Below are 25,493 nucleotides of genomic sequence, written 5' to 3'. Positions count from 1 at the left end.
ACGAGTCTGCATTGTCCATGTCTGGCTGGGACTCCGGATTTATTCTACATTCTCTTCAGCTTCACACTGCTCCCTTTTCTCATATTCTGTCTAACCCTAGACCCCTGCAGCCTTCTCCTTCTTGGACGTCAGTCATCCTCATTCATGTGGACACTGACTGCAGTGCTCTCCAATTAATTAATTACATGATCGTTAGTGCATGGGGCAGGGTATTTAATTTGATCAGAGCCAAACTATTCTGGAGGCATTGTGCCAAATTCTGTTGTCAGTTATACACTAGTATAACTCTCAAGTAACTACACGCACTGACTGCAGCGGCTATAATCTGCATTCAAACTGAGTAACAGAGTAATTGGATTATTGTATCAATGGCATGTGCTATCTGGTCAGTGATTCCCTGTTCTGCAGCTAGTGTGTATACATCCCTAATTATTTTAATGCAGTCAATATCAATCCATTCTGAGGATTCCTATGCACACTGTGACAAAGTTCCTCCTCTGCCTTGGTGGATCTTGCGCTTTCTGGCAGATTTGCTCGCCTCAGAGGTTCACGGTAGTCCTCAGTTTGGCCACTTTTGTTAGTGGCACAAACCTGCCATTCACTCAGCTATAACCTCATCACTGGCCAGCATGGGGGAAAGGGAAAACAATCTCTGCCGTCTCTGTTGTCCCACCTAGTGGGTCGAGGACAGGCCAGATCCCTTTCCAAATCAGACCTTCCCCTCTGGTGTGTCTCACAGACCAGGTCAACTCCTCCTGTGTCAGACAGGGAGTTTGGGGGGAAGGAGGAAACCCAGGCCCGCCCTCTACTCCGGGTTCACTGACCCTGCTGGAAGGTGACTGTCTGCCAGGCTGAGCCGCCAGGGCTGGTCCCGGGATGGAGAATTGCTCCGGCCCCTCAGGCGTGGTGCAATCACCAGGCCAGGGCCTGCCCCAGCCAAGCTTCCTCAGGACCCACTTTCCTGGAGGGGCCCAGCCAAGCCCCTCACACTGTTCCCACTCACCCCCAACTGGCCGAGACGGGCCAGGCTTCTGCACCAGTCCACTCCGGGGAGACAGGTGGGGCCCCACAGGTGGTGGGAAGCAGAGACTGCCCAGAGCTGGAGGTGCACTGGGATCCAGCCAGGGGGCAGAGAGAAGCTGGCAGGTGAGGTCAGGAGATGGAGAGGATCCCGTGGCTGGCCAGTGGGCAGGCCAAGAAGAGCAAAGTAAAATGGGTGAGCAGGTGATCACCAACTGACTCTAACCAGAAACATTTACTCAGAGAGAGAGAGACATATAACCTGGTATATCCCCTTGCAACAGCTGCTCCTTTTTGTGGAAACTGAGGCTAGAAACATGTGTCTGTTATAATCTGTATGCACTGTTATACTGTATGATCACATAATACTAATGTTTGAAAATATGGCTTGAGGTGAGTGTCCAGCAGAGGAAGTTAGCAGCTTCCATTCAATCAGTTTCCAAATTCCTCTCTTAAGAAATCTAAAACAAAATCCATAGAGAGAGAGAATGAAATTCACCTCGGCTGTACTGAGCTAAGATGAGGCTTTCCATTCTATTTACACCCAGATTAGGGCTGCACAAAGATCCCTGGACAGCCTGATATGGAGCATACCAATAGGCTCAAACCAGGGGAGCTGCAATTTTTTATTTATATGATTCCTCTATCCCACCACTCTGTACAAGTAGCACAGAATCTGTAGCAACTGTACCAGCCCAAAAGCAGGAGCAAACATATTACAACCCTAGATGCTGGCTCAGGTTTGGTTGGGGAGGTGAAATCCGACCATCTACACTTCAGTGGCACAAAGCCTGATTTACTCAATCAGGCTGAAGCAAATTTCACCCTTCATCTATTCTGAATGAATAAGGCTTTAAATGATGCAATTCTGAATGATCACAACAAACTCTGTTGATATGGTTATAATGGAAATTCTGCACATTAAAAACTGGAGGTCTTATTGCTGTGCCTTGAACTCACCAATAATGATCTCCTCTAATCAACTTTGCTAAAAATCATTTGGCTGAGGCATTTAAATTGATTTAACAATCTCATCCTAGTTAATATTTTGTTCATTTCATGTATGGCTTATGTTTCTGAAAAGTATTTTTCAAATTTCAGCATTGGACAGAATTAGCACTCTGGTTTTTATGATAATATTGTTAATTTAATGCATGACTTAGAGTTATACTTCAAAGCAAATTGAAAAAATATGTCTGTTCTCTTGTTGTTGCAGACATCTCTGTTCATGCACTGATGATCTGACCTTAAATTTTAACTTAGACTGCACAAAATCACACTCATATTTCAACAATACTTTTGTAATTCAATCATCTAGTCCATCAATTTTGGATAGGTTTTGCAGTAACCTACCCATGAAAGCAAAAACGATTTTTAACATTATCTTTTTATGTTTATTTTCTGGAAAGACCTGCATTGGACTCTTTTATGTTCTATATACACAGCTATATTTAGAAAATAATTTAGTAAAGGATGAAACAGGCCATATATATCAGATATATATACCCTGTCTATTAAAATATTTTCACTATCCTATCTTATGCATACTTCAATTAACTGAATTTTTAATGATGTTCCTGTATAGTGACCGTAACTTGTTTTTAGTCAGGCTTTAGCCCTTCATCTGCTCCAAGCCCTCTCCTTCCTGCCTTATCTTACTTTCTTTCACTGATACAGTTGCTGACCCTCTCCATGGTTTACTCTCCTGTGCTTGATTCTTTTGGCCCTCTCCCATTGCAAGATCCATCCTGCCAACCCTGACTCTTGGCTCACCCCCAATATATCCCTCTTCACTTCCTGCTCTTATGCTGCATTGTTATTGGTAGAAATCCTATGGCCAGGCTGACTTCCTCTACTATGAATTAATTCTCTTCCCTTCCAGTTCTGCCATATTCCTAACTAAGCAATTCTACTTCTCCAACTTAATTGAATTCCATACCCTTAATCCCAGACAACTTTTTGTCATCTTTGACGCAGTCCTCAAACCTTCCCCTACTCCTGTCTCCACTTCTCTCTCAACACAGATTCTTGCTGATTTCTTCCAAGAAAAAGTTGATAAAAACACCATGACCTTCCCCCTCCCACTGCCTCTTCTTCCTTCTTCCTTTTCCTCCTGCAACTCTCTCCTCCTTCCGGTCACAGACACAGATGTTTCTCAAATGCTCCCCTCTTTAACCTCTCCATTTGCTCTAATTACTCCATCCCATCTCCTGATCACCTTTGTGTCTATTCTCATCTTCTCACTTTTCTCCTTAACCTCTCACTCTCCTCTAGCTCTTTATATTCATATTACAAGCGCACATTAGTCCCTCCCATCTTAAAAAAAATCCCCAAAACACCCTTGAGCCCACTTGCCTCTCCAGAAACTGCCCCAGCCTCCCTTCTGCCTTACATCTCTAAGTCCCCCATTCTCTTGTCCTGCTACACCTTACGTCTGAGTAATCTTGTTCACAAATTCAACTACCATCTCTATGCTGATGACTCATAGATCTATCACTCTGCTGCAGACCTATCTCCTTCTGCCCAAATTAAAATCTCAGCCTCTCACTCTGATATGTCCTAGTGCCAGGGTTCTCAAACTGGGGGTCACAAGGTTATTACATGGAGGGGTCGCAAGCTGTCAACTTCCACCTCAAACCCAGCTTTGCCTCCAGCATTTATAATGGTGTTAAATATATAAAAAAGTATTTTTAACTTATAGGGGGGGGGTTCACACTCAGAGGTTTGCTGTGTGAAAGGGGTCACCAGTACAAAAGTTTGAAAGCCACTGTCCTAGTGGAGTCTAGGTCAAGTACAACATGGCTCTGCCAAAAGCTCTGCCCACTACCTCCTTTTAGGATCACTACAGACACTAGTTGCTCAGGATCTTTATCCAGGCATCATCTTCAACTTGGATATCTCTCTCTAGGTGCCCATACCCAAGCTGTCTATAAATCTTGCCGATTCCTTCTGAACAACATCTTTAAGATATGGCCTCTCCTATCCATCCATACAGTTAAAAATTTCATCCAGGCTCTCATCATCTCTCATCTCAATTACTGCAACATCCTTTTCTCTGGGCTTGACACTGTAATCTTACCCTACTCATGTCCATTTAAAATACTGCTTCAAAGATCATTTCCCTAGTTCATCACACTGACGATGTCCATCCCTCTCTTTGTATCCTCTACTGGTTCCCCCTTTCTCAGTTGCATCAAATATAAGCTACTTCTCTTCACTTTCTAGGATCTTCACAGCCTATCCCCCCAACATATCATCTCTCTTTCACGACTGAGATGTTGACTCTTATGTCCAATCAGCCCTGTATGTACATCAGCAAATGTATGTCCTCACATGCGTATACTATGGTAACTCGGGAGATAAGTATCACATACCAATTTTCACATGCCAGCCTCCATTTTCAAGCAAGCACCTTTGTGTTTTCTCCCATGCTGCCCCTCATGCTTGGGAGGAGCTCCCAATAAGCATCTGCAAAACTACCTTATTATCCTGCTTCACAACCCTCCTTAAAATTCTCCTTTTCTGTGATGCCTACAAAAAAACTTGAAAACACAGTTAAGCAACTGATGTGTGGAGGTGCCACTGCTAATCATGCTGACTAATATTCTCTCCTTGTTTCCTTGAACTCCCCCATGTGTCTGTCTGTACCACCTGCTGTTTCCTGTTCTATACAGACTGTAAGCTCGTTTGGTTCTGTGTTTGCACAGTGCCTAGTACAAGGGGTCGTGGTCCATGGCAAGGGCTCTTGAGCATGAACACAAATCATCATCAGTGGATTCAGTTTTGTGTCTACAAATAAATGTGGATCCAAAATCTGCAAGCACAAACCAAAGCAGTTTGATATCTAACTCCCTGTTTGTCTAAGAGGCTATCGTATAGAATATAATATAAAAATATTATGCTCAAATCATATAAAATGCCTACAAATTAAAATAAAAACTGTTTTAAAAGTGCTTGACACTCTCTTAAATGAAGCATTTAGTAACTCTATAGTTACAATAATAATACGATCTCTAAATCTCTTTGGAGTTCCTGTAATAAACCAAGCATGCAGTAACTCTAGAATGATAAAAGAGTAAGTATATAGTTGCTATAATAAGTTAAGCAACTTGCAGCTGTATGGTTATTGTACTAAAGTAAAGTGTTCTATCATAGCTTTATTGCAAAGTCACTAGTTTTTATACATTTTTCTAGATAGATCGGTCTATTGGGTTACTCCATTAAGAAAATTATTTTCATGAAAAGCATTTAATTTTCTTCTTGATTCATTTACAATAACTGACACAACTACTGATACGCATCATGATTACCGACTAAATATGACTCGTTAAATATCTTAATTCTTTAGTTGATACATTTTTGCCACTTAGAACGTTACTTAGATTAGTTAAGTTGATCACAGTTTTGTTGAAGAACAATAAACCTTTCTTGGTACAGAATGTAATTATGGCTTCCTCTTCTGTGAGTTTCTGTTAATTATGTAATGAGTAATTAAAGATTAATAGGAAAGATATTCTGAACTAACTGCCTGTTATCTGTTAAAATATAGTAAATGTTTGGCTATTTAGGGCCTATTTAGACATTTTACATACAAAAGATCTGCATCTTACTGGGAACATTTTGTACTACATAAAGTGCACTTGCTTGTACCTGAATAACCTCTTGAGCATATATTGAATTAAACAGTTTGAAGAAAATCCTAGATTCAATAGATTATGACACTAACATAGCATTTTTAAAGCTATCAGCAAAGGAACATGTATAATCTATAAACCAAGGGCAGCCACAATACATAAGTTGAAAAGGCAGCCAACTTTTAGCGCCTGTTCCTGACACCCTTACTCACGTGAGTAGTCCCTTTGTGTTTAAGGGTTGCAGAATTAGGCTCTTACCTTGTAATTAAAAAAAGTTACTGTGCCGTGGAAAATTAACTGCCACATCACACAGAAATAATGACAGCTATTAATGATTTAATGTATCATCTTTAGTAACACTGATAATGCACCTCATCAGGTCAGCTTTGCTGCACCCATTCTATTCCTTGCAAAACAATGTCATATCACAAGATCATATAGGAAACTGATCTAGAATTTGAATAGGGTCTATAGTAAATGTATGTCCTCACGTACGTATACTATGGTAACTCAGGGGATAAGTGTCACATACCAATTTTCACATATAATTTTGCAGACCATTAGAGAATGTTGGTGGTGAGTAACATGAATTGCTATATTTGCCATTATTTTGTTGTTGCTTTTATAGTACAGAAAAAGAATGGCTATTAGGAATAAAAGTGAAATGAGACCCACAGTAATAATACGCAGATCAAGATGACACAGTGCAGTGGGTTCTGCATGTTGCTTTACTTGCTTCATGACTTTTCTGCTTATGCAGCCAGCAGTTCTGGAACTCAATTGGCTTGGGAGCTAACACCACCCCTCATATCTCAGACTGACAACTTAGACGGTATCTTTGCAAACTTGATGTGAGTATGTTGCAGTCTTAACTAAGGGGCTCTGACACTACAAGTCTATTGCAACTTACTTTTACGTGCAAAGCATTCCTTAGCTTTCACTCTACTATGGAAAACAGAGAAAAAAGCATCTATAGGGTGGGGTGGAAAGCTGAGCAAACAGATTGCATTAAAAAGCTGCATAAAGTCACACACCAGAGTTGTGCTGGCTGCAACTCAGGTAATCACATTAGGTTATTATGGCAGTAATTATTGCAACTCCCAGAATGACATACAGAAAACTACTTTGTGTGTCAGATGGCAGAGTCATATGTTGGGATCAAAGAGGAAATATGTCCAGAGAATTTTCAGTATGTTAAGTGAAAGCAAGGAATAAAGTTGCTTTGGGAGAAATCCAAAGAGTGTCCAGTCCAATTACTGAGGTTCAGTGAAATAGCATGCCATTACACAGTCCTCGATATCTGTCCTCTAAATTCAGTTTATTCATGTTCATGGCTCAATGTAGATTATGACAAAGAATACAACACACAACAATTAATTAGAAAGTGAAGGAAAGAAAAATACAGAGAAACTCACAGCAATTATGTTGAAAAAGTCATCATCTCCAAGGGTATCCAAAATAGATGATACGGTTTGCTTAGCAATTGTCAGACGGAGTCCTTTCATGCTGCCACTGACATCAACTAAAATGACCACGTCTTTTGGAGAAGTAGCTGCCTGTATGTACCTAGACCAAGAAGCAAAATGCAGACTGATCTTATATTTTTTTATATTTCTTAAAAACACATTGGTGGTTGACTGTTACCTACCATTTTCGATTTCTGCAGTCAAATGCAATAACTCCATTCTCATCTGGTTCCCATTTAATTCCTGTTTAAAAAAAAAAAGATTAGATCACAATATATCAGAATGTTCATAATACGTGTCTTTGCTTCTGGTGAAAGTAGAATTTAAAGGATTCTAATATTTTATTGATTGAGCAGACATGCTTAAATATCACATACAAAGAACTATAGCAGTTGTTGGTCACTGCGGTAGCTAATGCTGGAAAAATACTTTAACAAAATAGGACCATGGGAAATATAATCATCTTTCTCAGCTGCTTTCAGCCCACTGCAGGGTGAAGGCTGCTTCTCCACTATTCTGTTCATCACAGTGAAGAATGTGTCTAGAGCCTCACTATGCTTAGCCATGGTAGCTGGCAAGAGTATGATGATACTAATCAAGTCCATTTCCCCACTACTCTTTCTACCATGACTGAACTTGCCAGGGACTGTCATGCTTGATGGCATCACGCACAGGTTGTGTTTCAGACATTGTGTGACAGACCACGTGACTATGATGAGGTAATGTTTCTGACCCATGGGTCAGAGGAAATATAATACTAGCATTCAAATAAAGAACATCAACAGGCCAGTTCCCCTTTCCCCCCGCCCCGTTTTTAAATCGAGATATTTCTGGACTTGCATTCAATCTGTAGCACAATAAAGGATCCTCTTAAATTAACAACGCTAGAATTTCCACTATTGAAATGTCAAGGATCTTAAGGCCTGAACTATAATCTAAAACCTAGAGAGAGAGAGATGTCAGTCATCAGCCAACCACATACATATATACAAACATTGAAGACTTTAGACTTCAGAAAACAGCCTCTAACCAATCAACTAAAAGAGCAGTTTAACTAGTGGCCTGATCTTGAATTAGGGAAGTCAATGGGAGCTTTGTCACTGAAATTAATGGGAGCAGGACCTGGTGCTATGTAAGAGCAGAGTCTTATGTAAGAGCCTGTATTCCGTTGGAGTTTAATGGGTGTTAATAAATGTATGCGTAAAACAATCCTTTGAGATAATCAGATGGCATCAGACAGAAGATGCCAAGGAAGTGCAAAATAAAAAAAGGAATGAATGAAGAGGAAATATTGCATCAAGCAGAGTACTATCAGAATGATCTGAAGAGTGAATTCTCTTCTTTTGTCGTCTCACACTATTTCAGGTTAAGAAATGACTTATCTTTTTGTGCCTCATGTAATTTTTTCAAATAGAGAGATAGCCAGAGACACAGAAACATCCTGTGCGTCCCTAAGCATTTTTTTTAATGCTTTGAAACTTATAGGAATGTTTTTCATGCCTTACAGCAAAGGAAATTCTCGTCTCTATTAACCTACAGAGAAGGTGTTTGAAACCATGTCATCTGATATGTGGAACTTGACATGATTTCTGGTTTTCTGCTTTATGTCCCAAGTTTATCTCACCCCAGGTTGAGATGAGTCTCACAGCACCAGGGAGAGGCTCCCTTTAAGTCAGGGGCGGGCAAACTTTTTGGCCTGAGGGGCGCATCAGGTTTCGGAAATTGTATGGAGGGCCACTTAGGGAAGGCTGTGCCTCCCCAAACAGCCAGGGTGGCCTGGCCCCTGCCCCTATCCCCTCCCCGCTTGTTGCCCCTCACACCCCCTGGGACTCCTGCCCCATCCAACCCCATTCCATGACAGCCCCCCTGGGATCCCCACCCCATTCCACCCCCTTCTCCCTGTCCCCTGACCGCCCAAGAACCCCCACACCTGACTGCCCTCTGTTGCCCCATCCAACCCCGCTCCTTCCTGACTGCCCCCATCCAACTCCCTTCCCTCTGTCCCCTGACCCCCCTTCCGTACTGCCCCCTCTGGGACCCCTGCCCCCATTCAACCCCCGTTTCCTGCCCCACACCCTGACCACCCCCCGAACTCCCCTGCCCTCTATCAAACCCTCCCCTCCACTGCCTGACCCCTTCCTCTGGTGGCTGGTGGCGCTACAGCCGCGCTGCCCAGCGGGAGCCAGCCATGCCACTGCGCAGCACAGAGCACTGGGTCAGGCCAGGCTCTGCAGCTGCACTGCCCCAGGAGTTCATAGCCTTACCGCCCAAAGCATTGCGCCGGCGGCAGAGCAAGCTGAGGCTGCAGGGGGAGGGGCCAGGGGCTAGTCAGGAGCTCAGGGGAAGCCGGATGTGGCCTGCGGGCCATAGTTTGACCACCTCTGCTTTAAGTCATATGAATGAGGAAATTATTAGCAAGGAAAATGCTAATTTTATTTGATTTTGCATAGAAATAAAGATATGTAGTAATTACTTTTACTTACCACAATATGAAACAGCTCTACTACTCCAAAATTAGGCTTTTTACATTATTGTTAGCTCTCTGAGTTCTATTTCTACAGTTGCAATGTTGGCATCACTTCTGCCTGAAGTCACATTTTCATAATTCCCAAGCAAAATTAAAACTTCATTTTTTATTAAAAATTCAAATCCAGCAGAATTAAATAATATCTCATATGATACAGCACTATGCAGAAAAATGCCCCCTGGGTCTTACCTGTTCTCACCAAGGAACATGAGTATACCTATAATTCTCCAAACTTTTTTCCCCACTTATTACATGTGTGTGCTAGCATGTATGCACGTACAGCATTTGCTGGAACCAGTGATGTCTCAGCTTGAAATTATGCCAACTCGCTCTGAATTTCTACATGCACAAGATTAGTGCGAAAATGTAGGCCTTGCAAATAAGTTTGAAGTTTTGAAATGGCAAAACTGCAAGTACTGGCTCAATTTCTTTTGTAATTTACATTCAGTTGTATCAATTTCCTGGTTGTCATAATACAAGAAGTTTGCAAACACTAAGCAAAATGCACTAAATTGGGTAAATGTACAAAAAGATGGTGTTTCAGTTTCAGGGTAATAACACCTATATTCACCCTCAGTGCTCCCTTGAAGTCACCCACTTAAGGTTCCTGGCTCCCAAATGCCATCTCTCTTGGGCAGAGAACAACTTCTCTCTCTCTCTCTCCTTCCCAGGGTTTTCATGCTGCACATCTCCCTGCCTTACACTGTGATATCCCCAGAAAGCCAGTATGCTTAAAAGCCACCCCCTGTGTTCAGGGCTGGCTTTAGGAACTGCGGGGCCCGATTTGAATACCCAGTGGTGGTCCGGGTCTTTGGTGGCACTTCGGCGGTGAGGGGTCCTTCACTTGCTCCGGACCCCCTGCCGCCGAAATGCTGCCGAAGACCCGGAGTGAGTGAAGGACCCCCCGCCACCAAAGTGCCGCTGAAGACCTGGACTGCTGCCAAGTATGTAAAAAAAATTAAAAATTAAAAAGGTGCCTACGGCGCGGGGCCCTCTTAGGTGCAGGGCCCGATTCCGGGGGAATCAGCCTAAAGCCGGCCCTGCCTGTGATAATCATCCCCCATAGAACAGAACACAATCATACATTCAATCCTTGCCCCAGAGTGATACATACACTTAATACAATATGTTCCCACAAAGATACTGCATGCATTTGCAATATCTGTCACACCTGAATTGGGCAAATGTGCAAAAGCAAGTGGCAATATATTTGCTGTTGGACGATTCCCAATTTTTTCACAATTACAAATATTAATTGGGGGGAAAGGGGATAAATATTAATAGCCCTTGCTTTTTTAAGAACTGCTCTGAGAACTCTAAATTAAGTTAATGAAATCTGTGGGTGCTTGCAAAATTCAGGACCTGCAACACCAATTTTTTCATGGAAACCTGCAGCAATATCACCTGTTCGTTTTATTTTAATTAATATGCATACCTGGATACTGTCTAAAAAATCCCTTTGCACTTCCAAAGTACTGCCATATGAGAGAAGGGTCACGGTCAAAGTTATCGACAAACACCTTGTTTAAGGATTCTGACCAAAAGACTCCATTTACGATAGCTGGATCTGAAAAAATAAAGAAGAGTAACACTCAGTTGATAGAATCCCTTGCACCATATCATCTTTGGCTGATTCAGTATCCAAAACCATTGGTCTGCAAGTTGTAGCTCATCAGTCAAGTGCCCTCTCTATATGTGGCTCCTATGAAGTCCACAGTTTCAGTGAGTATTTCTCCAGGACTTTCTGGGTCTCACCACCTATTAACTTGGTGTGTACGGGCCTCTGGAAACTATTTTCTCCACCCTTCATTCTCAGCATTCAGGAGATGACCCACAAAACATACCTACTCCAAAGAGAGAGAAAACTTCCTTCAGTAGTCAAGGGAGAAGGGCGAGCGGCAAATGCACTTCCCAATCAAACTACCCTCCCAACAGCTAGCAAGGTGTGGAAAGATGGGTGTGATGATGGTATGTTGTACTATAACATGATACTGAATAAATGGACAATGGTGTTGAGTCATGATGATGCAATGTCATCATGTATTAATGCAACGTGACAACACAAATATTGGATAAAGTGGCAGGAAGTCATGGTGGGATTATTTTGTCTCTCTCTAACACTCCATTTCTTAATTAAGTTGTTTTGAAGCAGTTACAGGCATACTTACAAACACTTTCAACGCTATTTATATATTTTACGTAGTGGAAACATATACGCAGAAGATTCAATATATACATCACTAATCTGTGTAAGAGTTCCAAGACATACTTTATAGGTGAGATGTGTTAATTAGAATACATAACAGGAAGGGTCACATCACTATTACTGAATGAATGTACTGTAAGGGTAACAGATTATTAATTACTTTAACTCATAATTTACACACTTAAGGCTCAGGATTTTTCATGATAATGTTATTTATGTATTCTGTATGAATATTTTGTATTTAGTATGGTCACTTTAACTGAATGTTAAAAGTTTATTTGTGCAGATAACATACATAATATCCCTGTCAAAAGACAGATTCTATTTCGCCATGTTGTTACCTATGATGTGTACTCTTACACACCAACACTCCTATCTTCGCTAAAATCTTTAGAGGGAGACCCTCTGCATAGTAGTACTTTTTTAGTACAATGGAGTCTAATGTATGTTTTACTTTATAATAATATATATTATTCAGCATTAACATTAGAAAGCAAAGTGCCTTCCATTTCCTGTTGGAGTATGTAAGTGTATTGTGATAAACAAACAAATGCACAGGAAACAGAGCATAGCACTAACTACTATGTGAAAAAACATGGATCTTGGATTTTCCAACACTGACTGACCTATTTTTTATTCCCATAAACAGAATAGTACATGAAAGCAAACTAAAACTCTCCATGTGAGAAGAATTTTTTTCTATTATGTTTGTTTTTTCTTTTGATACAGCAAAGTATATTCAACCAGTGACACTTAAAATCCTAAGACACCCTAGTACTTTTTGTATGCTGTAAAGTGGTTATTTGTCATAAAAGTGACAAAGCAAAATTGAATTAATATATTTGGAAGCCAAGTTTTTTGAGCTAGATATCACATGTGGTTGTGAAATGAGACATGATAAAGAAAGACGCTCTATATTCCTAATACAACCTGTACCTAAAAGCAATGGTTTCAAAAAGAAAAAACAAAGCTAACTTAAAATCTTAGTTGTAGCATTGTTTTTAAAGGCACGAACACACACACACAACTTGTTCAAGTATTTGAAATAACACTTCCACTAGAAAAATAAAGCTAACTTAAATCAGAGCTGTAATTAAAAAGCACATACAACTACCCACTTGTTCAAGTGTTTCAGATAATGCTTCCACAGACTTGTAAAATAATGGCACTCTGCATTGATTTCAGAAGATTGCTTAGAATGTGATTTTAATGGAGTGGAAAAAAGGTGAATTGTTTTCTATCCTTACATTCATCAAAGAAAAACACCAGGAGAAAAAGGGAAATGTCTCAGCTACACATCTTTGAACTCTGCATTCATCTAAATATTTAGGTTTACACAGAAGGGCTGTTGAAAAAGCAAGCTCAACAAAGCAGATTTTGTTTTAAAAACATGTCTAGTGGAGTTAAATTTAGTCCTAGAAAATGAAATATTATATTATATATAATATCAAAACCTGTCAAACTAGAGACATACCAAACACAAATTTGAGTTCTCTCCAACAAATCTACTATATGAAAGTAAACCCATGTCACTATACAATGTTGGTGTTGCCTAAAGGTCATTATTCTGTACAGCTGAAAATCTCAGGTGTTCGCTAGTTTACAGTTACTCCAATAAGTTGCCCTGAAACACCATGGCCTGAAATTCAGGATCATTCTTGCCTAACCTACAAAAATAAAACATCAATTTGGAGAAATACGATCCTAATCTAATAAGAAAGCAAACCTTGCATTCAGTCCTAATACAGCATTTAGTGATTAGATGACAAAAGTGACAAGTTAAAATCTCAGCCATGTTCTCACCCCACCACTATCTTGAATATTGTGATTCTAGTCCCATTGAAACCATGATAGCTCTGCTGGAGGACCCAGATTACTATTAAACAGCACAGCTGTTTCAATGACTCATTGCAGCAGTAGCATAGCTAAGGTGGTCAGGAGTTCAAATCTCACTTGAAACACAAAATTTAGTTTTCAGTTCTTTAGGGTTTATTTCCTTTTCTAGGAGCATTTTAAGGGAGATCTCTTCAGATGGCATGCAAAGCACCTGCTCTCAACTTGGCACCTGAGATCCTTCATGGTCCTTCCTTCAACAGCAAGAACTAATAACCAATCTGAGGTTGGACATCACTGCTTTATGACTCTTAATTTTAAAGGCATTTGGGGGCTTCCTCACAATTTACAACCAGGATTTCATGCCAGAAACATGACATCATACAGTTTCAATGATTAACCAGATTTCTTCTATCCTGCATTCCTCAGAGACCCCAAAATCTTATTGCTTGTCTCCACCCTATCCCAAAGGCTCCACATCACACCACCACTCATTCCAGCAGAATAAAACTCAACACAGCTTCATTTGGAGTCTATATGAGCTCAAGTTCAACATATGGGAGGCCATTTTCTTGCCACCAGACAACTTTACTTGCCCAGGCTGCAAAGTTTCAACGTTATAATATGAAACCCTGAGAGTAAGTATTTGAAAAATTATTTTAAAATAAACAACACTGCAGATAGCAAGTATCAAGGGAAAGTGATGTTTATGAATTAAGACATATTGAAATGTCCATGCTCGTAACTATAGATTGCTTAAGGATGAGCTAACAATAAGTAATTGCTTCAGTGAGTGAGTGTGTGTGTGTGTGTGTGTGTGTGTGTGTGTGTGTGTGTGTGTTGCCACAAACCAGGAAATTCTGATACAACAGGGAAAATCTTACCTACACATGCCTGTTTTAGCATATTTTCTGCATTACATTAATATCAATAATCACAACACATCCAAAGGCTGATCACTTAAAAGCATTAATCCAGTGACTCTTAAACTAATCAGAAATGGAGAGGTGCATTAAGCAGGGTGTTTTAAGTAAGAGGCAACAATTAAAAATCTACCATGCCCATTAAAAGACAATCAGCTCCTTTAAAATGAATGCTAGATTGTCGAGAGAGGATTTACTGCCTTCCTGCCTGTTGCACTTTCATTATGCTGGCTATGCTGTTAGCGACACTCTGAGAGTGACCTGAAGGTGACCCTTTATACATCAGCCACTCTTATTTGGAAACATATTAGGCCAGACTCTCTTCAGCCCTTTCAGTGATGGGCAAGGAAAAGTGAGGCGCAGAAAACTTACCTGCACTATGCCCCTCAATCAAGTCTCTACATTCCACTGAGCACAGTACTCCTGAAGTGCTAGCAACTGCTAAGAGGCCAGGAACAGAAGGGGCAAAAGATCAGAGCTGCAGGCATGATCCCTTCATGTGCTGAGAGCTCTGAGAGTTGTGCTGTGGACATAATGACCTTACAGTACTCCTGATGGCATGGGTACATGCCACCCTCAAGCCAGGGCTATGGCTATAAACCAGAGATCCACCGCTTATAACAGGCATGTTCAAGACTTTGCCAGATAGCACACCTTACTCAAACTAGGAGCACCCAGGTATTCATTGGTATTTGGACTAGCTTCTCTCTGTGGGAGTGCCACCCAAACTACAACTGAGATCCATTCAAAATCTCATGGCACATCTTCTAATGGTACATATGTTAGACCTGTTGTGCTAGCCAAATTCCAATTCTGGTAACTACATTCTGCCAAAACAGTATTTTCCACTGCCTGTTGTATATTGCTGCCATGTGGTGTTTGCATCCCCCAAAGAAGCTACATTTCAATATTAGGTAACTAGATTCTTTTGAATATTTGTGGGGATGAAAAGCTGTATGTAAACAAAAAATTATTAGCATGATGCTATAAGGCAAACTCAAAAACAATAAATGTAAATATCTTCTGCCAGAATACTTTAAACATAAATCTTATTTTTGATTTGCAAAGACATGTCGTAGCAATAACCTCTAAAATAAAATTTAAACATTCTTTTATTCTCCCATCTCCTACTCTGGCTGGCTTGCAGATATGTATGATTTTGTTCTATTGCCATTTGTGTAGCTGCTATCAGTTTTTTTATTGATATTTAATATAAACACAGCCCTCAGGCACAGGTACATTGACAGGAATCTGAAATATAATTGCCAAGGAACAGTACAAATGCATGTAGCAATTAAGTAGGTGTCATAGATATTATTGACCCTAAGAAGTAGGGCTGAAGGCTCAGCAAAGACAAGCAAGATGTGCCAGCTGAAAGAATGCACCAAAATGGAATTCACAGAATGAAGAGGAAGACTGGCACTGGAATAAGAAACATTTTATTCGCATGGTTCACAAGCAATTCACATGCACAGGTAAATAGGTAAGACAGTTCTATGATAGGAGGCTAATATTTACATTTTAAATAGTGCATTTTGCATTTTAGTTATTTCAGCAAGCTTCAAAATAATATATTTGAAACTGATGGTGAAGTGCAATGACTCTGAAGGAAATACAATATTGTTGTTCCCACTATATTTTGGGCAATCTGTCTCACTACTGAGAGCAAGTATTAATCAAGATAATAGTTTTATCACCTATTGTATTCAGTAGGTGATGAGATCTTTAAATTCTGCCTGAACAGCTTCCAGAGACATACAAAAGGTCCTCTCCCTGTAATGTCTGCCCTGAAGGACAGCAACTCTAACACTGCAGAGCAATGTACAGTACCAGTACTGCAGCTCAGTGTCAGTACTGCGTATAAGACCAAGTGCTGGTATGAGACTTAAAATCCAACACACTTGTAGCTCAAAAGGTGACAGAACTGCCAGCTAAGCCAGGCTGACACTGACAACATATTTAGTCTGATGATGTTTTAAAAATAACAGAAATCAATCACATCACTGGCACACAGATCACCAGTATAACGATTATTCTAGCTGGCACTTAAAACAGTGCTTTGTGTCTTCAGAGCACTGTCCAAAGAAAAACCTAATAAATCCTTCACAATGCCCCTGTGATGTAGTTAAGTAACACCCAGTGTCACAGGAGTCTGAAAGCCTGTAATGACATTAAAATAGAATTTGCTCCTGAACACAGAAAATCTTGAACTACCCTAAACATTCTGAAATATGATAAATTAATACATTTTTATGTAATTGTGTGCACATACAATGCACCTTTCATCTGAGGATCTCAAAGTGCTTTACAAACGTATATGAAGTCTCAACACATCTGCAAGATAGATAAAGGGTATCACCCCACTCTATATAGGGGTGCAGCTTATCTCTAGGGTGCATGGTAACAGACAACAGTGTAAGACGGGAAGTGGTGAATACCATATCTATCTGAAAGTAGAGGAGCTATTTAGACATTTACAAATGAATTACCCAACTTGGAATACAGCCATAGTGTGCTCATTTTTATGAAAAGTTCATGGAATTTTTAAATTACCAAGGTGGACTGGATCTCAGTTTTATTTCTCATTCAAAAGACACCATTCCCAGCTGTAAAGTTCTCCCTAACACTATGCTGGGGCACTGTCTCAGAGGAAAGCTTGCCGCCTAATGAAATATAAAGAATACTTTCTGCAACACTTGGGGGTACCCTAGCGGTCTCCAATCCAACTGCTGACCTCTTTTAACCCTGTTTAGCTTGTGAGATGTAGTAGGATCACATCATAAGGTAAGACGATGTCAGGAAACAGGCCAGTTTCATATTTTCTGAGAAATATAGAACAGATGTTTATATCATTGCAGGAATACTAACAGAAGGATAGCAATACTGAAAGACAGGTGCAGTACACGCTTCTAAGAAAATGCATCACCACTGTGCTCTAGAAGGCCAAGGTCTGATTGAGGCAAAGGGAAGAACAATGCAGAAGATGACAACTAATGCAGCTCTCTAGATAGGATAGGATAGGAAAGGAAAAATAACCAACAAACTGAAAGAATAGGAGTCCAGCATAAATGCAGCAAGTTCATCACAGAAGCAAATCCAGACTCAGAAACTAAAAGAATATGAAGAGTTAATTCTGGCACACAGGAAATGCTTGAACATGTTTCCAAGCAAACTGGATGGAATTGCATCTATCATCGACCAGGAAATCTAAAACTATGCTGGTGGCATGGGAGGAAAAGGTGCTTGACAGACAATACAGGAAGCCAGTAGAACATACTGCAAATTATAGCAAAAGAAAGGAAATGTCAATGCTACTAAATGAAATCAACCATGCCATAAAATATTTAACGTACACCATACCAAAAGAGAGTTATAGCTCAGCTGCTGTCCAAGTGATATACGACAAGGATAAGGTGCAGCCTTGGAAACCAAAGCTAAGCTCATAGAAACTGCTCAAGGACAAACCTGTGTACAAATCTTTTCTATAAGTGTTTTAAAAGCAAGGAGAAGTAACCACATTAAGAAAAAAAAGCAAGCCCACTGTAAAGTAAGTGCCTGATCATTATTGTTAAGTTATTCAATAGGAAAACATCATGTGTACTATGAATGGGGACTATACATATACTGTAGGGTATGTTGGAGCCTTAAAAAATAAAGAGAGAGTGAGAGAGAGAGAGACTTTTTTTTCCTTTTGCTAAAACATACTAGGATCATATAGGGCTAGGATCCAATACCAAGCCTCTATCAATACACATAAGAATATATCAACACGAGTGTGATTGTGTGAATCTGGGTGAGACACAGATCGGACAGACACAATGTTGTCTGTCCTCAAACTGTAGATTGTGACAAATCACTATCTTATCTCCACAATTCACTTGTCCCACAACCTGCCAACAGCTATGCTGCTTCTTTAAAGGCCCTAGTCATCACTTCTTACCTAAGGCAAAGCTCCCACTGCCTTCAACGGAGGTTCTGCCTGAGTGAAATGTGGTTAGAACAAGCTTTTCAGATATGAAAAAGTGTTCAGCTGCTTAAAAACCTCTACAATGACTAATAAAATGTATGGAACCATAATACAAATGGACAAGTGTATCTTGGGATGAATACATTATGAATTCATAATTATGGATTCTAAAACACTAATTGCTCCTTTTGAAATATGGCAAATAAAAACCATAATAAAGAAACCCAGAAAAACAAAGTGCAGTGTAAAAATGCCTTTGTAAGTTTTCAGACAAACAGTATTCCTAAATATTTTATGTTCTAGCCAAGTATACTAATACTAGACCAAAAGAGCACGTTTTGTCTCTCTGTCTCACCCTCTTGTCTAGGTTGTTCTTTCACACCATACAGATCCAAAAAAATCAAAGTGAGGTCTGTGTTATGTAGCAAGATGGTGAGGCAAACAATTACTGTATTCTAAAATAATAGAAAAGAATTAAGAAAATGCATCTTAGAGTAAGTGTGTATGTATCTTTCTGTGACTGTTGATCTTTTCTGCTTCCCTGTAAACAAAAGCTACAATTGTTACATTTGTCCTACAACCATTTGAACAAATGTCTGGGCATATCCAATCCTGATGGGTGTCAGAAACAGAGATAGTATATCACTTACCACCTAAGTGTGGAGATTTAGACTACTTTCTAAATATACAGTTCAGAGGGGAAAATGGCGCCTAGAAAAAATCTTTTTTTCAATCCAGTCAAAAACTTTTGTATAATTATATAGTCATGAGTTTGTTTTTGATTCATCCATTGTATGTTTGCTTCTACGGTGGGTGGCAGGGGGGAGTTGATTTGTTTCTCCTCTTATTTAAATCAATACTAGGCCAAATCCAGTTTGCTTATTCAGACTGAAGCAAATGGAACTACTCAAATGAGTAGGGCCAACAGGATTTAAACTACAATCCATTTTCTGTATGCACCATATTAATGCTGCAATCGAGAAAGGTGCAGATGGCTTGCACAAGTGTTTTACTATTTAGAAGTGATAAGTCTGTGAGCCCACTAAGCTCGCTTCCCCCAACTCAAAAAGAGATTGATTCATGACTTTTACCTTATTTTAACATCTACTCTTAATCTTGTCTAGTGATCATTTACAACTTTTCACTTTATTCACTTTATACCTCAGGTATTTGTCTTACTCGATTTTTGTTTCTTTGTTTTTTCCTGTAGAATGTACCTAACATGTAAAATGAGCAGTTTCAGAACTGAATGATAGACCAAAGAGGGCAAATTCTGCTATCAGTTATACTAGTGTAACTTTCATTGAAGACGGTAGGGTTGCATGGGAGTAACGGAGAACAACATTTGGCCTAGTATTACAAACCCAGAAACACTGTCCATGGAGAGATTAAAAAAAATACATTAAGAGCTAGAGTCTTACTCAGAATGTGTGTCTGGACAGGAGACTTAGGATGCAACAGCCCCTTTTACACAGTTATGTGGGCTACCCAGATAATAGGTCCAGGTGCAAAGGAGGAAGCAGGGCAATGTGGCCACTTACTCCCTTCAGAGAGCAGGTGGAGCATTGGTTCCAGAATAGCTACTAAGTGAACAGAGTAGTTAAAGAAGCAAGGCAGATTGGTGGTAATCCACTGATGGTATAGGCCTGTGGTGAGTAACTGCCCCCCCTGCCCCGCCCCAACACCTGGGAGCAAGGAGGAAGTATGGGAAGAATTACCACTAAGATGTCTTCCTAGGTCAAAATGACTCTAGGGGATATGCCTGAAGTCGTGAATGTAGTTATCACAATCCTTTCCTCCTGGTTGTGCCAAAGGTCAGACTCTAGCCCTAAGTAACTAAACAAGAGCAGCTGAATCAAGAAGTGCTAAAGAGTAGGGGCTTTTACTGAAAAAAAAAATCATGTGACTACTTACCTCATCTTTGACCTCTAGTTGCTGTGGTGACATGGATATATTAAAACACATAGATTAGATAGAGACAGATAGGAAAGATCAAGCACAATACACATCTTGAGTGAGGATGCCAACATTTCCAAAGTCCTGTAGACATTGCTTCAGAGAACAAACAACCGGGAAGCTAATGTCATTTGCAAGAACAAAGCAGTGATCTTAAGAAAGACTGGGAATAAGATCTGACACACAGGATTTGAGCAAAGCCAGATGCAACCAGCAGAGAATTCTATGCATCTTTGTACCACAGCCAGTCAGAATTAAAAGAAAGAACTTTGGGATGATAGGAAACTCTCCGCAATCTTGATTAAATCTGTAGGTATAAGGAAGGTCTTTTCGAGGGATGAAAGATGGAAGTGCTTTAACATGGGAACTCCACCACCAGCAATCACACACGTCTTTATCTGAGCAGAGACTGCAGTTGGTAAAGCCAGAATGGTGGGAAACTGTGGATAGGGAGACCATTACATGACACAATGGACCAGCGTTGCAGGAAATTAGGATTGAAAGCAGGGTAAAAGTGATTGGAAATAGCTGCAGTGCTACAGAGAACAATGTTCTCTTGAATCAGACTGAAGAGCTACCAGCACTTCTGATAAAACCAAGTTACCTGCCTTTAAAAAGAAAGTTTTTATCTGAAAGTGTGAACATACCAACCAGTACTTCCTGTTTTGACCTGTGCTTGGATTTGGGAGAGACAGGCAAACTGGACAGAGGGGCCTATTTGGCAGGCTGCAGTAATCAAGAAAGACACTGGCAAAGATCCAAAGAAAAAACCCATAAGATAGGGCTGGCAAGGCGGACACCAGAACCTCTGATGAACAAGACGCTTTGAATATTCTGGACTTTGAAAACAATACTAATATAAGAACTAACTAGGGAGCCAAAAAACAAACAGAAAAGAAATCCAGAAGAGCAAGAATAACTACCCTGGCCTTCCCCATCCAAGCTGCATAAAAGTTCTCGACCAGTATCTCCCTTAGTCTATCATGCCCTTCCCGCTGTTGGTATATGCCCTACAGAAACAAAGGAACATCAGGGTACAGAGGTATTAGGGTGTGCTTTTGCTTTCTTGTTCATTCTGGTTAGTTGAGATGATTTCAAACACATGTGTGCGTAACTAGATGAAGGCCAATGGAGATTCCAATTTACCTACATCTACATAAGGGATGATGATTGAGACTTTATAATTTTCAGAGAGACAGGAAGAAGAACAATATCTGTACCAGTTGCTACCGGGGGAAGGGCTCTGATATGGAATACATTTTAATTAAATCATCAAACTGAGGTGCTATTCATGAAGTAGTAATTATGTTTTGCAATTCCCATTGAGTTATATGTTGACATAACCTTAAGTATCAGGTATTTTGCAAGAAAAGTGAAAGAAGTTTACACATTATTCCCTTCATACTTATAAAATCTGTAATTTGTATTTCTGTCAATGAATGAAGTTCAGCATTTCCATTTTTTTGTACTGTGCTGCAGCTGTCTGCATCACTTGTATAGTTCAGGTATTACTATAACTTCGTTCCTGGTAGTACCCAAAGTGTGTGAGGCATTGTCCCAACAGAAAGAAGGCACAGACCCTGTCTAAAAGAGTTTACAATCTAAAGACCGAGTTTATGAGGAGGCGTTTCAACATCTAAATCCAGTCGTCATCAAGGTGGTGCTTGGCCATATCTATTTTTAATAATCCCCAGCATGTCATATTTCCAACAGCATGTCCAAGAAAGATTATCAAGCATAGAAGTTAACAAAATTGCATACTATAATGGCAGGCAAGATTTTATTTCTCAATTTCACACCTTGCAGGAAGGGATTTTTACATATCTGCCAGTTGTAGATTATAATCTTTGTGCATCACTTGGAGAATGAATTTTTTTGGTTCTAATATTCTAGAAAATAGATAATTTTTGTTTGACAGCCACTTGGAAGGAGTTGATAGGGAAGTATGACTGAATGATATTCATAACTTCTTTTAAGTGGCAAATTGAAAAAACCTACTTAATCAAAAAATGGCTGTGGTTCATCACATTCCAATATCTTTTTGAGAAGGCTCTATTACACTCAGAAGATATTTTTTTCCTATGCATGCAGAACTTTTGATTACGGCCTGCATTTATCAATTTGAGGTGAATAAACGCATCTTTTAGCATGCCATTGAACACCATGCTATGGAAATGCCATTTGACATAGGTGATGTTCTCTTCCTAGGCTATAAAGAGTTCAAGGGGAAACCTAAATCTGATTCTGTAAAGTCCAAGTTTCCAATCCACACTTGCCAAGTTTCTGGTGCTGAAAGAAGCAAACAGGTAAATCATGGGTCTAACAGAAATGTGCATGTCCTGTAACAAACAGAAACCAAGTTAGTTAAGGCTTTCAGGGGCTGAACTTCAAAGAAGTGACTATTTTTCTATATATATATATATATTGCAATTCCTCAGTATTGTATTCTGGTCCATTAGTTAATCTCATGCATTGCACAGTAACATACCCTTTTCCAAATTTGTGATGTAGATGTGATGACTATCAGTTCACTTCACATATGCCACCGTTCAGCGCTCACAATGTAACAACTTTCCGTGTTCTATTTCTGTAACCTTATGTAGTGCATAAAAATAAGACCCACTGATCCTAATGGAAAGAGTGCATGCATATGGAGAGGAAAGCAGAGCTTGTTTGATATTTTTGTTACTAAAATAATCAAGTTACGAATTGCCCCAGGCCATATTGCATCCTCACCATTTTCGCTTTTTTCATGGTGTTAAATGATGTGGTTGATCATGAGTGAAGATAGGAAACATCCACAAGCAAAGAGATAAAGATAACACACAGCCCAGGAAAAGAATACTGAAGAAAGGGAACAGAAAATTGATTGTCATAAAAATGTTCAGAAGATACAAAGTGGTTTAAGTCACCTGATAGTGTACTTTTAACACATTAAATTACCACATCAGAAAATATAGAAGAACATTTTAAATGTACTTGTTCCTGTAACTTGTTTAGATTCAAGTCTGGCAAATGGATTTTTTAAAATCATTTTCAAAAATGCTTTTATATAAATATATTGTTTATAGGAATTTGTTACTGTAATTGAGTCAAACTTACAACAGAAAGATTGTTGCTATTTAAATAAGTTCCCAGTCAATGGTATGTAACTAGTCTCAGCAGAATACCACTGTATTAGCTGCTACAGTTTGATTGGTTACAGTTTCATTGGCTGTAATTAATCAGGACTTCTGAATCTTTTTCTCCACACTATTAAACATTTTATATTACATCCATGAGCCGCATAGTTGTTAAAAAACTGACAGCCCAGCTTCAGACTCTCAGCAACATATTGTTTGCCTTATGTTTGTCAGTTGAGTCGACATAAAGCATATCTCTTGTTGACAGAAATGCTTAGAAGTATTCATGGACTGTACCATCCATCATAGAAAAATACTCTGTAGTTATGGAAAGCACAGATAAAAATCGCTTCCTACACCCTGTAAAAGCTCAAACCAGCCTCTACATCAAAGAGGGATTTATTTAAAGAAAAATTAGGACTGCACTAAATTGCTACAGTATGGCGTCATTGTGCATCCTCCTCAAGGCAGTGGACCAATTCCCTGGATTTACTAAATGCTGGATGGTTAATCAGACCAAACCAGATTTTTTCCCTCTTTTGATCAGTGTTATGAATTGTCCTGGATGCCACCGGAAGAAAGACAAGACACCAGAACGTGATTTTAACTATCCAGCAACTTTATTAACTTAACATATCTGGGTAACTATCCGGCAATAGCTAGATCAATGCAGGTCTTCCTTCCTTGAGCTCTAAGGTGAAGGAGTCTAAAATGAGCTAGATCAAGGCAGCCACAGGGGAAATGCCCTGCTCAGCTGCCCATTGTGAAAATTGAAACCACTTTGCCAAATAGACTCGATGCGTGGAGGGTCGCCTACTTTCCATGAGGACATGCTGAACCCCTTCCGAGCACGTCCTCTCCTCCCGGCCTAACTATTGAGCAGCCATGCCATGAGGTGGAGTGCCACTAGGTTGCGGTGAAGGAGGCAGCCCTGGTCCTGGGAGAGCAGGTCCAGGTGGGGCGGGAACGGCCACGGAGGGGCGACCGCCAGGCTTGTGAGGGTCCCGTACCAATGTTGCCTAGGCCACACTGGGGCAATCAGGAGGACCTGGGCACTGTCAGTCTTTATCTTTTCCAGTACCTTGCCAATCAGCAGGATCAGGGGGAAGGCACAGAGAAACTGGCCTGATCAGGATAGGAGGAAGGCATTGGAGATAGTGACCATTCCCAACCCTCCCCCGCGCCTCAGAGCAGAACCGGGGACACCAGTGGTTCTGCCGAGTCGCAAACAGGTCCACCTGGGGAGTTCCCCACTCTTGGAAAAGTCTGTGCACCACCTCTGGGTGTAGAGACCACTCATGCTGAGAGGAGAAGTCTCAGCTCAGTCAATCCTCCTGCGAGTTCCGGGCACCCAGTAGGTGGTAGGCCTGTAGGCAAATGTCATGGGCTATACAGAAGTCCAACAGCCTGAGAGCTTCCTGGCAGATGGCGGAGGAGTGGGCCCTGCCTTGCCTGTTGATGTAAAACATCAAGGCCGTGTTGTCCGTGAGAACCCTGACCACTCTGCCCTCCAGGTGCGAGTGGAAGGCCATGCACGCCAACCAGACTGCCCTGAGTTTCTTGACGTTTATATACAGGGCAAGGTCCTGTGCAGACCACAGACCTTGGGTCTGAATGTCCCCTTCATGGGCTTCCCACCCCAGATCCGAAGCGTTGGACACCAGCTCCACCGATGGGGGCTTATCCCTGAACGGGACCCCGCGGAGCATGTTCCCTGGAGAGGACCACCATTTTAGGGAGCCGATCACTGGCTCAGACACAGTGAGGACCTTTAAAAGCAGCAAAGAATCCTGTGACACCTTATAGACTAACAGACGTATTAGAGTATGAGCTTTCGTG

The 25,493-nt window shown here is 40.5% G+C and overlaps 1 protein-coding gene across 16 annotated transcripts in view; it reads right to left on the bottom strand.

Moving 5' to 3' along the window:
* The window catches only part of CACNA2D3 (calcium voltage-gated channel auxiliary subunit alpha2delta 3), an 839,197-nt gene that overhangs the window by 380,646 nt on the left and 433,058 nt on the right, over positions 1-25,493 (bottom strand). For all 16 annotated transcript variants that reach the window (XR_005582636.1, XR_005582637.1, XM_039480709.1 and 13 more), the window contains 3 exons: positions 11,083-11,214; positions 7,303-7,363; positions 7,070-7,220 (listed from right to left, as the gene is read on the bottom strand). Coding sequence is in view for 14 of the 16 variants with exons in the window: in XM_039480709.1 (XP_039336643.1) it covers positions 7,070-7,220; positions 7,303-7,363; positions 11,083-11,214 (344 nt within the window). In the remaining 2 variants the exon portion in view is untranslated. The remainder of the gene's footprint in view (positions 1-7,069; positions 7,221-7,302; positions 7,364-11,082; positions 11,215-25,493) is intronic.

The sequence above is a fragment of the Mauremys reevesii genome, linkage group 7 (genome assembly GCF_016161935.1).
Source record: "Mauremys reevesii isolate NIE-2019 linkage group 7, ASM1616193v1, whole genome shotgun sequence".
Classification (NCBI taxonomy): Eukaryota; Metazoa; Chordata; order Testudines; family Geoemydidae; genus Mauremys; species Mauremys reevesii.
This window is presented reverse-complemented; position numbering and strand designations above follow the sequence as displayed.